The 12,940-nt window shown below is 52.2% G+C and overlaps 1 protein-coding gene across 2 annotated transcripts in view; it reads left to right on the top strand.

Annotated features, from left to right (window-relative positions):
- The window catches only part of ABTB2 (ankyrin repeat and BTB domain containing 2), a 177,232-nt gene that overhangs the window by 150,219 nt on the left and 14,073 nt on the right, over positions 1 to 12,940 (top strand). For both annotated transcript variants that reach the window (XM_061201573.1, XM_061201572.1), the window contains exons 4-5: positions 8,823 to 8,975; positions 10,330 to 10,495. In XM_061201573.1, the coding sequence (XP_061057556.1) occupies positions 8,823 to 8,975; positions 10,330 to 10,495 (319 nt within the window). The remainder of the gene's footprint in view (positions 1 to 8,822; positions 8,976 to 10,329; positions 10,496 to 12,940) is intronic.

The raw sequence follows: 12,940 nt of genomic DNA, 5'->3' as shown, positions 1-12,940 counted from the left end.
CTGAAAGCGTGTGTTCAAAAGAAGGGGCGTGTGTTTGAACAGGTTGGAGGCCCTTGACTGGCTTCCACAGGGTGAAAGAGCTGTGGTCTCTTGTCAGCCATCACAGACGCCGAGCCTGGGTGATTCTGAGTCTCTTGCATCTTCATGCAGCAGTGAGCCCTGAAGGTAAGGTGCAGCCGGGAAGGCCAAGGGAGCCACACCCCAGCCAAGCGGAGAGAGGGAGGCCTGCTTTCACCCCGCTGCATTCCAGTTGTGTGGGAAGCAGCGATACTCTGGCCTGCTTTGCCAGCTGCCTGCCAGCCAGGCCTCCTGCCAGCCAGACCGCCACGCAGGGGAGCCTTGGCCTGAGAAATGGGCCAGATAGATGCCCTGGACCTTGCATCACTCAGAGCCCTCCCTGCTGTAGGGGAGAGGGTGGAGGGGTGGTGCCCGCATGCAGTCTCCAGTGAAATCTGTACCATCCCACCCACATAAGAGGCCACCCTGGAGTCAGGCCCAGTTACCAAAGACAGATGGCTGTGTCCCCTCCATCGAGGCTCAAGGCCACATGGACATCTGCCGAACCACACCTGCCATCCCCTCCCTGAGACGTCTCCATGTGCCATCCTAGCTGCCCTCCCAGAAACCACCTTAGCCCTAGTCAGCCGAGCTCCCCCAGGAAGCTGTTCCTGGGTAGAAAATTCTCCTGTGGAATGCTTATCTTTTTATCAGGGAAATATTTTCTTTTTTTCTGAAGAGAACCATTTGTTAATACCCAAGCCAGCCCAAGCCTCCAAGAATGGAAGACGAAGCACTTCCCCATTTCAGGAGCTCATCTGCCTGACTTAGAGCTCGGGAGCCCTGCAGAGAGTTCTGGAGTAAGAGCGGACCCCTGAGAACATGTTAGCAGCCAGAGGGCTTTGCCTCTAGGAGTGAGAGGCGTTCTATGCATTGCTGTTCGTTTTTTTTTTTTTTTTTTTGGCCATACCGCGCGGCTTGCAGGATCTTAGTTCCCCAACCAGGGATTGAACCCAGGCCCTCGGCAGTGAGAGTGCGGAGCCCTAACCACTGGACCACCAGGGAATTCCCTGGGCTATGCATTTCTGAATTCAAAGGTTGAGTTTCTAACATGGGCTTCTGTGCTGGGGGATGGGCAGCGTCACTATGTAAAACAGTCTATGCCTTCAGAGAAATTATAGCCTGAGGGGAAAGCAGGCAAAAAGAATGCGAACAAACAAAATGATACCAACTGGGCTAAGTGCTGTGAGGGTGCAGTGCTGAGGGCAGAATGGGGACCAGGCTCAGGGCGGGTGGGCAGAGAGGGCCTCCCACTGCCTGGAGGAGACCCATGAGCCAGGCAAGGTGCCTTACCCCAGGGCCTAATGCCAGGGTGACCAGGTGTTTGTGTTTGCCTGAGACACTTCTCATGTATGCCTGCTGTCCCAGTGTTGTTGGCAATAGCACTCCTTTTCCCTCTCAAAAGTGGTCCAGCTTGGATGACAGACTACATGGCTACCATGCCTAATGCTCATCATCCCCAAGATGTCCAGGGTCCAGAAAAATGGAGAGCCAGGGCCAACTTACTAAGCTAAGTGGCAGTGGAGTATACTATTTGGGAGCTTGGACATGGGGGGTACCCTGCCTGGGACCACATCCCAGCTCTGCCACTTACTAGGTGTGTGACCTGGAGCAAGTTACTTTACCTCTCCAGCCCTCAGTTTCTCCATGTGTACAATGGGGATAATAATAGTACCTGTTTCATAAAATAGATATGAGGATGAAATAAGTCAATAGATATAAAGGCCTTGAAACAGTGCCACGTGTTTAGCAAATGCTTTGTACACGTTAGTTGTTTGTGTTCCCCAGTTATTCCTGGATGCCTCGGAGCCAGGCCAGGATGCCCCGATTGTTACCCAATTGGCCTCCCATCTCACAGCTCATGTTTAGGTTCCCTGACGGGCAACCAATGGGAAGAGGCAGGGAAATCGTTCACAGCTAATCATGACTTGGTTGTAATCTAAATTTATATCCATATACATATCTGAGCAACTGGAGGTTTTTCTAGTGCCTCTAATCTGTACCAGATGGGTTTTAATAAGAAAAGTGTACTTCCCAGAAGAAAGTCCTAAGCCCTGCCTCTAACAGAAGTCACCTGACCCCACGTGGAGATTCTGCCAGGGGTCAGCTACAGGGTCTGAGGCAGCGGGGCTGCCAGAGGAGATAGGCCCCGGGGTCAGAAGAGAGATGCCTGCCCGGCTCTGACTCCAAGCTGAGCCAAACCATTCTGGTTTACCAAGCAATTCTAGAAAAATAATTAGTCCAAGATGTGAACCAGACTAGAATCGCTTCCCTTGTACTGGGAGCGGAATCTGACTTCAGTTGGGACAGTGTTGGTTTCATTCTCCGTGGATGTTTTGGCTTGGTGTTCGGCCACCGTGGCCCTCCAGAAATCTTGGGGGACCTGTGGTGAGGGCCTCAGAGCTGGCAGAGCAGAGCCGACCTTGACCTTCCTAGAGCAGTCTCTGTTTGAAGAGCTGTCACTTGATTGGGAAAAGCTTGGCATCTTCTCAGGTTCCTGACGGTGCCACTTGCCAGGTCCCAGCCCAGGCGGCACAACAGGGTAGGGCGTGGAAGCGGCGTGCTTCCCAGCAAGGTCCGTGAGAAGGATGGATTCGGGGGGAAGGTAACCCCATTCAACGCCAGTGCTCAGCAGTGGTTCCCACTGAAGGTGGGGCAGAGTCAGTGCAAGAATTTAGGGCTGAGGGTGGGAGACATTCTGGCTACCCCCTCCTTTGACCATCACCTGCAGCTGTGTAGCTGGTCCCTGTGAGATTCCTTTCCTAGACTAAGGGTGCTCACAGGCAGGGTGGGCTCTAAGGCATCATGGGCCTCCCCAGACCCTCCCAGCCAGGCCCGCGCCCCAGAGTCCTGTGTCCTCCCAGCCAACGGTGGAAGTTAAGAAACCACAGCCCGGTTTCCCAGGGCTGAGCTCAGGCCGGGTCTCGAGGCCCTGCCCAGCCAGTGGGCACCTCCCAGATCTGCCTGCCTGAGTATTTGAACCCAGTCCTCGTGGGTGGGCGCAGAGGGGACATACCTGCTGGCCGCAGACTTGGCCTGCCAGTTGGGGACAGAGGCACAAGGCCTTCTCATGCCTGGGCCTCCAGTTCCAGACTTGTGCCCCATCTGCCAACCTGACTCTCTCCCCAAGGCCCCTGCCCACCTCAAGGAAGAACAGAGCCTGCTTTGAGCTGGAAATTGGAGGCGTTTCCTGTTTCATGTTGTTGAGACACTGCTTATAGGACTGTAATCCCAATAAATCATATGCTTGCTGAGTGGGGCAGAGGTTTGTTTTTTTTTTTTTTCCCCCAGGCTGCAGGGACCTCTTAAAACCAAGGCCTTAAGAAGTTTATTCTCTTTCATTTTTTTAACAGGGAAAAATGGCTTTTGCAGGCCTGGTCCTATTGAAGGGCCTTGTGAGCCCATTGGCTTGATATTCTCAGGCTCATCTGTATGATTAATTTAAAGAGAGAGGAAGAGAAACTGAGTCATGACGCATGGGGCTGGGCCCCCTGTTGCTGCTGAAGGGCTCTGTGACCTTGGGTGAGGTCATGCATATAAAGCCTCCCCGGGTCTCTATTTCCTCCTCTTCACCCCCTTCCTGTCAAAGACCCGTTTTCTTTGGTGTATTTTACACCTCCCCCACTGACATTAGTTGCTATTTTATGCACACAAAGACAAATGCTCCCAGTCGGTGACCCTTTTAAGTGGCTTTGTTTGTCACAGTAGCAGCCTGACCGGATGCGGATGCGCTTGCATGCGTGTGTGTGTGTGTGTGTGTGTGCGTGTGCACGTGTGTGTGTGTGTGTGTGTGTGTGTGTGTGTGGTGTTTCTGAGGTTGGTCAGGCCGCCAACGGCATTTAGGGGCTGCGGGTCCCTCACAGTCCTCCCGTGCTCACCGCCTCACCACCTGGCATGTTTCTGACCCCATGGCCCCTGGGTCTGTGTTGTCGTTGTCCCTTCCCCTGTTCAAGGTTCTTGATAGCCAAGGCCGAGGGCCTGCACTGCCAGAAACGGTCTCCAGATCACCCTCCACATAGTGGTTGTGTTTGCTGCTCTGTTTTATGAGTGGGTGGTGGGCAGCTCGCTGGCAGGCTTTTGCAAGCTTTACATGTTTATACTCGCTGGAGGGTTGGGGGGTGTGGGGAGGGAATTGGCTGGACTTGAAGAAAGCTGGAGCTGAGGCATTTAATAGGACCAGATTCCTATAGCCTTTTCTGCTATCATGTATTTTCTCTATCAACAGACACTAAAATGGTAGTAACAGTTAACCTTTACCAAGAACTTACCATGTGCCAAATGCTGTGCTAAGCCCTTTATGTACATACTTCTGGCCATCTTGTGAGGTGGTCCTGTTATTTATACCCATTTTGCTGATGGGGCAACTGAGGCTAAGGGGGATAAGATAACTTGCACAGGATCCCAATTTAATTCATTGAGAGTGCAATGGATTGCAGCCTAGGGCAGCCTCCCACCAGAGCCTATGCTCTTGACCTCTGTATAGTAGGCACAGCTATTGTCATGTGGAGGCTGTGAAATAACAGCAAAAGGGTTTCTCGTGATGGAAAATGTCTAGAAACCACTGACTTAACCCCATCTTTAAAAGAAAAACAGGCCCAAAGAAGGTAATGATCTGCCCAAGGTTACAGAGCCAGTTCGGTTGCTTCCTAAAACTAGGGCTGTCTCCCAGTGAGGATTCAGTGTGGGATCCTCAGATCCTTAGGCCGGGAGCATGCATATAAAGCACACACCATTCTAGAATTGGCTGGACTGGGACAGAATCCCAGCCCCACGCCTGAGAGCAGCCTTGCCTTAGGGATCGACTACATTTGTCTAAGGCAGTGGTTCTCAATGAGACTTCTCAGGAGTCCACAGGGTCAAAATTATATTCATAATAATAAGGTGTTATTTGTCTTTTCACTCATTTTCTCACAAGTTTCCAGGGAGTTTTCCAGAAGCTGTGTGACATGTGAGCATAGTATCACTCTGATGGCTGACAGGATATGAGTTTGTGTACTCAGATGTTTGAAGTTGTCTGTTTTAATTTCTGATACAATAATTAGCGCTAGAACAATACACATAAATAAAAGCACTTTGGGGGCCTCAGTAATTTGTAAGAGTACAAAGGGTATCCTGAGGCCAAAGTGCTTGAGAACCGCTATTCCGTGGTGCCAGACCCAGCAAAAGGGAAAGTCAGTGGCTTGCAGCCACACTCAGCCTAGGGAAAAGGCAAGAAGAGGGAAACAGGCTTTTTTCTCTGGGAGGGAACCAAGCAGAGAGACCCTGGGGATGACGCGTACTCAGTCATTCCCAGCTTTGCTCCTCTAGAGCCTTTTCACTCCACAGTTAGGATGCAGCCATGGCCGGTACAGATGGGAGTTTTTATAGGGATTTTCCAGAATGTCCAGTAATGCAGGCCAGTTTCTCAGCATGCCCAGTGGGCTAGATGAAATTACCAGAAAGGAAATAGTAGCCTGGAACCCACAGGCCAAGGGAAGGATGTTACTGAGAAAGTCCACGAATTGCTTGTCATTTTACCTTCCTCTGGGCCACAGGTCAGGGAGGTGGGTAGACCAATGAGAAAGGCCTGAAGGGGTCATTTGGGGGGCTGCAATGGCCTTGTTTGTGGGCAGGTGGGCACCAGCCACCACCCCAGAGGCAGAGTGACAATTTTAACCCTGAAGGATTTTTGTATGTTGAGAATATTAATCAGTGTGCAATTCAGGAAACAGAAAACACCTTAGGTGTTTTAAACAGGAAGGGATTTAATGCAGGGAATTAGGTGCCAAAAGAATCATTGGAAGGACTCAAGGAGCAGGTTCAAGGCTGAACCTCCAGGAATGACTCCAAGGACAATACAAAACTTGCTATCAGGGGGGCTACTCCCTCTGAGATAACCCTGGGAACTGCAATTCAGGATTGAAGCTGGAGTCAAGAAGTTTCTGCCGTTGCCTTCAGTAGCAGTACTGCTGCCTCTGGAGCACTCAGGAAGTTGGGAAATGGACGCCAGAATGCTCTGTAGGGGGAAAAAAATCCCTCATGTTTTATGAGTTGGCTTGCTAGCAGAAACAAGCAAAGGGGACACAAAGGTGGCCTCCGCCTCACATCCATTTACCAGATCTCGGGCAGCTACGTCTTAATGGTGAAGCCTGATTTGCAAAGAAGTCTGGGAAATGTAGTTTTCAATTTTCCACGTCTTCAGCTTAGATGGTAAAATGGAGGCTGAATGAACCAATCCCCAGTATCTGCCCACCGGTTATCAGCACTGCGTCTTTTCATGTGCCGAGTTATAAGAGGCACAAGGCGGGAGGATGAATCATGACACCATCTGATTAGACTTCATGGTTTCCTGAGTTCCCTCTTGGATTTCCCGTAGTGCAGCTGGGCGATGCTGCTTAGAGCGTTCGTGGCCACACTTGGCTCTTTGTCTTGGCCGTTGGCCACAATAGGGAAGAATGGCTGGCAAATCCACGAACTGTCTTTTTGTTTACCCTTCAGTCTCCAATGCTGGTGGTTTAGATAAAACCTTCCCTTTGGATCAGAAGGACTGACATGTAGAAGTATGTCTCTGAGCTTGCCTTGTAGCATTGGAGTGTAAGAATTGTAAAATTCCAAAATAACATTTGGGGGGAATTCAAATGGGCATTCACAATTAAAGAAGTTCTTGGAAACAGGGGAGTAATTCACAAAGGGATAGTTGTTCTTTCCTGGATTCTACAAGCTCCCCCCATAGGGTCCTGGCTTTCCGCTCTAACGAGTCCACGTTGTGACTTTGAAAAGTATATGCCATTCTTTTCTGGGCAGAAACAGGACTTGGTCCAGAACTGATAACTTGGATGCATTATGCCACGTTCCTGATGCTTAGCCATCCTTGCAGTCATTCGGTTCATTGAGGATCTGTTGTGTCTAGGACCTGTGCTGGGTATATTTTAGAGAACCAGAGATGACGAAGGCATCATTCTTGTCCTGAAGAGGAATAATCTAGTCAGGAAGATGAGACGCATTCATTCTGGAATAGAATTCTAAGGGATCTTGGAGAAGGAAGAGATTATTTTCTTTGGAAAAGGGATGTGGGAAGGCTTCTAGAAAGAAGTGGCATTGGAACTAAGCCTTGAAGGATAAATAGGATCTAGATGGGCAGAGGTGAGAGCTGGTTCGTTCTTGTGAGGAGGTGGGAACGGGCAGGGTGGGCTTGAGAACCACGAATGCCTGATTGTCAGGTGTGTCCTGATGAAAGATGTGAGCCAGGCTTGGAAAGTAAGCTGAGTGAGGTTCTGGGCATCCTTGAAGGCCAAGGCTACAAGGCTTTCCCAGCCTGTGGCCGCCTTGTCACCATAGCGATTGGTACACTCAGTGCACCAGTGAAATGACTCAAACCTAGAAATATTTTCAGAAATGACAGAACCAGGACATCAAAATAATTTCCAAATGAACCACTTTCAAGACTCCCATCTGATTATCTTTTTAAATAAATAAATAAAAGCATCCTTTGCCCTCAAGAAGAGAAGCTTTGCAAACTTTGAAGATGACCTAAGCTTTTGAGATCTGAGATCAGTCATGTGAGGGCATCTTTAGGTGATTCCCTGCAGTTGATTTACTCAGGAGCTGAGGAGAGAGGATGGAGGTCGTCTTCCTGGACAGAGTACCTCTCTGCGTGTCTAGGGGAAAGATGGCGACAGCAAGGGCCTAACGCACAAGGATCCCAGGGTATCAGATGAAGTGGGGTGTGGAGGGGGCATGGGGGGCGGTAGGCATGAAGCCAAGACCGGCTGTCGGGGCCCCTCCACAGCATGGGGTCTTCCGAGGTCTTCCCTGTGGGAAATGGGCCAGAATGGGCGGAGGACAGGAGTCAAGCTTGGTGGGGTGGGGACGGCAGGGCCTGGGGCAGGGAGGGACTGGCCCTGAGTGGCAGGACCATGGTATTGCTCAGCACCAGGGGGCCCCAGTCGCTGTCCTGTGAATGGTGCCCCCTGCTGGCACCCAGAACGCCTGTGACCAGTGCCCCCTGAGTTTGTAGCTCAGAGGCCTTGCTGAACCACCTCTCCCTGCCTCCTCCTAGCTGCCCCACACCGTGGCCATGAGTTCTGGGTGTGACATAGGTCCTGGGACCGGTCCTCCCTGGAGGACCTCGGGCGCCAGCCTGGGGCCACCCTGCCTGCCACAGGAAGCGACATAGGCCCACCTCAGCCCAGGGTCAGTTGAGGAGGGGGTGGCTGTCAACCACACACAGGTAGTGTGCCATGTGTCGTCTCACGCGGCCTCACAATGATCCTGAGAAGTGGGGACTGCCCTATCTCGCAAGTGAAGAAGAAAACAGCCTCGGGGTGTTGTCTGTGGTGATGAAGGGGCACAGCTGCTGAAGGCACAGCTGGGTTTGGAGCCTGGGTCTGTTCGACTCTTTCCCCTGCACCCCAGCACCCAGAAGGCAGGCATCCCCTCCCCTCTGCAGAGAGGGAGACCCCGTCTGAATTGTGTGGAGGGGACAGGAGTCCCCAGTTCCACGCGCTGGCAAACCCCTTCCTTGATGGGCCACCTAAGGCCCTCAGGCTCTGCTCGTGGCCCATGACAGGGATTCCTTCCGAGTCCTGACAGAGTTCCTGTAGAACGGGGCAGATCGCGCTCTCCATGAGGAGAAGAGTCAGGCCCCCTCCGCCTCCCGCAGCCGGAAGGCTACAGGGGACCCAGCCTCCGCTGCTGTCCTGAGAGTGGATGCTGAAAGGGGTCCCCTAATGTGCTTCAGGGAGCAGCCCGCCCAGGCCTGACCCCCTCTCTCTGCTGCCTCCCAGGCCCTTCATGCTGCTGCCGCCGCTGATGGAGTGGATGCGCGTGGCCATTACCTACGCAGAGCACCGCCGCAGCCTCACCGTGGACAGCGGCGACATCCGGCAGGCGGCCCGGCTGCTGCTGCCTGGCCTGGATTGTGAGCCTCGGCAGCTCAAGTACGGACCCAGGGAGGCGGGGGGGTGGGGGGCGTCTCCATGCCCGGCCCCCCATAAACCCTCTGCTCCCTCCTCCTCCTGGATCGGGAGGGGGCAGCAGGCAGGGGCTGCAGCCGGTTCGTTCGAGCTGCTCGAAGGTGCTCTCTGCACAAGCCCACCTGTTAGGACTGATGTGTTCTGGACCTTGGCTGCCCTCGGACGCATCCTCTGCAGCCACGGGTCGGGCCCGCAGAGCAGACTCCCATTTGGATTTGGGTGGGAGAGCTTTCGCAGTCTGACTCTTCGGGCCATTTGGGGGTATGCAGCAGAAGTGGACCCTCCTTCCTGTGGTCACCACCATTTTCTGGAGCACTTCCTAGGTGCAGGCCGGTTCTGAGCCCTTCCTTTTTACGTGCATTTTCTCAGTCCTCGTGACAACCTCAGAGAAGAAGGGGCTTTAATGCCCATGTTTCAGATGGAGAAGCTGAGGGTCAGAAGGAACAGTAACTTGCCCACAGATACTCAGCTAGCAACGTGACCATGCCCGAATTTGAACCCAGGCCCGTATGGCCCCAAGCCTGGGCTCTTAGTTACCTTCCCAATGTGCCTCTCTTGTATTGGACTGGCCTCCTGAAGTTGTTTCAGAGAAACATTCCTCTGGCCATGCTTGACCTGGAAGAGCCTTGCTTTTTTTTTTTTTTTTTTTTGTCTTCTTCTGTCTCCATTGCAAATGCCAGGACCTCGTTCTGTGGCAGGTACTTTTTACTCTTTGGCCTAATCACAACTCCAGGCTGAAGCCACCTATTGGAAGCTTGTGGTGTGCCCTCTGCAGATGCAGGTTTTATCTGTGACTCTCCTTGGTAGGATGGCTTGGCTGCAATGGGAGTCTGGGCCACTCTCTGCCATCTCTTTGGTGCTTCGGGGCCTCACCAAGAAGCGCTGAGGGGAGAGGATGGAGAGGCAAGAACTGGAGCTTGGCCTCGATGACTGAGAGAGTGAGAGTGCGCCCTTCTCTGTGCAGAAACTGTACAGCCAAGAGCTGTGGCCCAAGGCCAAAAAGCTGGAGCTTCTTCCTCCTCAGAACAGTCCCCTGAGAGATTATGTTAGATGGGAACTTTGTCTCTGACAACTGACAGCTCCCAAGAGCTCAGAGCACGTCTTTAACGTGTTTGTAGAACAGCCGACGTACGTGCTCTTCCTGTCACCGAGCGTGACAAGGCCAGTCACTGCCGATTAGATAGTAATTCCCAGTCCTCCCCCCCCACCCTCATCCTCACACCACACATCAGCCTAGCACAGTTGTGTCACCTCTCATAGGGAGGCCGTGTCCTAGCAGGAAGAGCCACGCTCACACACCCCGGTCTCTTCTGCGCAGACCCGAATGCTCTTTCAGTTCCTTCCGGAGGCTGGAAGCCCGAGCGGCTACTGAAAAATTCAACCAGGACCTGGGTTTCCGCATGCTCAACTGCGGGAGGACGGACCTCATCAGCCAGGCGATCGAGGCCCTGGGTCCCGACGGGGTGAACACCATGGACGACCAGGTGTGTTCTGAGCGCTCCACCAGCCAGGCTCAGGACCAGAGTCCACAGGGGTTCGTGACCACTGGAGCCGGTGGCACAGTACCTTCTGTCCCAAACCTGAGACCCGCCCACTCAGCTCTGTGCTCTAAGAGGTGGGCTGCTTCCTGAATCGTGCCCTGCCATCCAGGTAGAATGTCAACTCAGAGACTTCCCTAACACCCCTTGGAAATCCTTTGTAACGGGGATTCTGCTTCCCCTCACTGGAAGGCTGGAGGCTGCCCCATAGGGTGCAGGGCCGGGAAAGAGTCCAGAGGAGTCAGCTTGATAGCGAGCTCTAGATCATAATCAGTGAGACTTGTATTTGGAGCATCCTGTGTGCCTGCCACGTTCCAGGCCTGTAGAAATCCTTGCCTTCACGAGTTAACATTCTAGAGAGGAGACAGATATTAAGAAACACACACACACACACACACACACTACAGAGTATGTTAGTGAAAAGTGCTAAGGCGTTAAATGAAGCCAGAAAAGGGGATAGGAAGTGTTGGAGGCAATTAACAATTTTAGGTAGAATTTAACTTGAGTTTTTTGGCTTGCTTTGTTTTTTGTTTTTGCTGTGAATAGCTGACATTTATATAGCACTCACTGTGTTCCAGGCATTGTTCTAAGCACTTTGCACAGAATAACTCATTTAATCTTGACCACAGCCCTATGATGTAGGTATCGTCCCCATTTTATAGATAAGGAAACTGAGGTACAGAGGTCACACAACTAGTAAGGAGCAGAGCTGGGATTAGAAGAACCCAAGTGGTCCAACCCCAGGCTCTTCACCGCTGTGGAAGATGCAGTTTGTGTATTTGATGTAGTTTTGTGAGCTCTGCAATATATAGGTACTGGGTTTCCTATATGGGTTTAGAAACCCACACAGAAGCATGAGGGAAGTTAAATGACAGCTGAAGGGTCACGTAGCGCTCTCAGATGAGATGACAGCATGGTAGAGAGCATGATGAGGTGCCCGGCGAACCCAAGCCACAGTGGACTTTGACAGGTCGGGCTTGAGCAGTCAGGGAAGGCTTCCTCCTGGGGGATCTGAGCCAAGCTGGAGTGAGGGGTGATCGGATGCAACGGAGAGGAGTGGGGAAGGCATTCCAGGGAAGGGAGATGCTGGGAGCAGGAGCCTCGGGGCAGGACAGTCGGTCGCGTGCTAGGACAGGGACGCTGCTGCCGAGCTCAGGGAGGCGACAGGCTGGGTCCTGGGATCTCCCCGAGGTGCCTCTGTCAGTGCAGGCTCTGGGGCTTTCATCCTGGGGGGTCATCATCTTCCTCCAGCAGTGCGGTGGGGAAGCCCATGGACACTAGCCTCAGACGGACCTGGAGTTTAGTCATCCTGTCATAGCTGTGGCAGCTTGGACAAGCTACTCTACCCCTCTGAGCCTGTCGCCTCACCTCTAACATGTGGGAATAAAGTACCCGCCCCATAGGGCTATCGTGAGGCCTTCACATCAGGCACATAGTAAATGCTCAATAAAGGTTCGTCCAGTTTTTTGTTGTCGATACGATGATGATCATCCCTGAAATCTGTTAATCAGCCTCTTTTGATTTAGCCTCTTGAGGTACCTGCAGTGGGGAGGGGCCAACACGAAAAAAGTAGTTTCTCCTTAGAAGGCTTGTAGCCTGGTTTACACTCCAAATCATGTACAGATGTGTGGAGAAAAAAGAAGTCAAGCATGTGCCAAGGGGAATAAAACAAAGCCAGATTCTCACTCGGTGGCAGTGGGCTTTTCTCTAAATGTTCGGTCCTGTTTGTTCCCTCAGCCTCAGTGTCTGCAGAATGATCTGTGGGTAAACAGGCCTCTCACCCGCGATTAATCTCAGGCCATTTCTTTATCTCTGGGCACTAGGCAAGGATTTATGAGGTAAGGAGATCTTGTCTACACACAGATAACCTAATAAATAACATCACGGGGCTCCAGACAAACGCTTGCCAGCATCCAGCTGTGGAATAACACTTTCCACCGCTGCCTTTGCTATTACTGGCCACAGAGGAGATTCCCCGCCAGGGAGGCAGCTCCATTAATCGCCCACCTAAACTCAGGGAGGGATTGGGCCTCAGCTTTCAGAAAAGCTCAGAACTGCTCACAGCACGAGATGTTAAAGTCAACCTCTCCACCCTCCGTGAGATGCCTCAGGGGAGAGCTTCGCAGCTGAGGCAGACCTGGGTTCCAGCTGAGTTCATCCTCTTACTTACTGTGTGACTGTTGGGCAAGTTAATCCCCCTCTCTGCTCCTCATCTGTGAAGTGGGGACAATAACAGAACCTCCCTAATAGGGATGGTATGGTCATTAAATGAGACAATGCATGTAAGTCACTTCACACGGTGATTTACCAGCACAGGGCCTGGGGTGGGTTTGGATGTGGCAGTGTAACATAGTATCAGTGATAGTGTTGTTGTGTTATTTTAATTAGTTA

This window comes from Eubalaena glacialis, chromosome 10, assembly GCF_028564815.1.
Source record: "Eubalaena glacialis isolate mEubGla1 chromosome 10, mEubGla1.1.hap2.+ XY, whole genome shotgun sequence".
In the NCBI taxonomy this organism is placed as follows: Eukaryota; Metazoa; Chordata; class Mammalia; order Artiodactyla; family Balaenidae; genus Eubalaena; species Eubalaena glacialis.
This window is presented reverse-complemented; position numbering and strand designations above follow the sequence as displayed.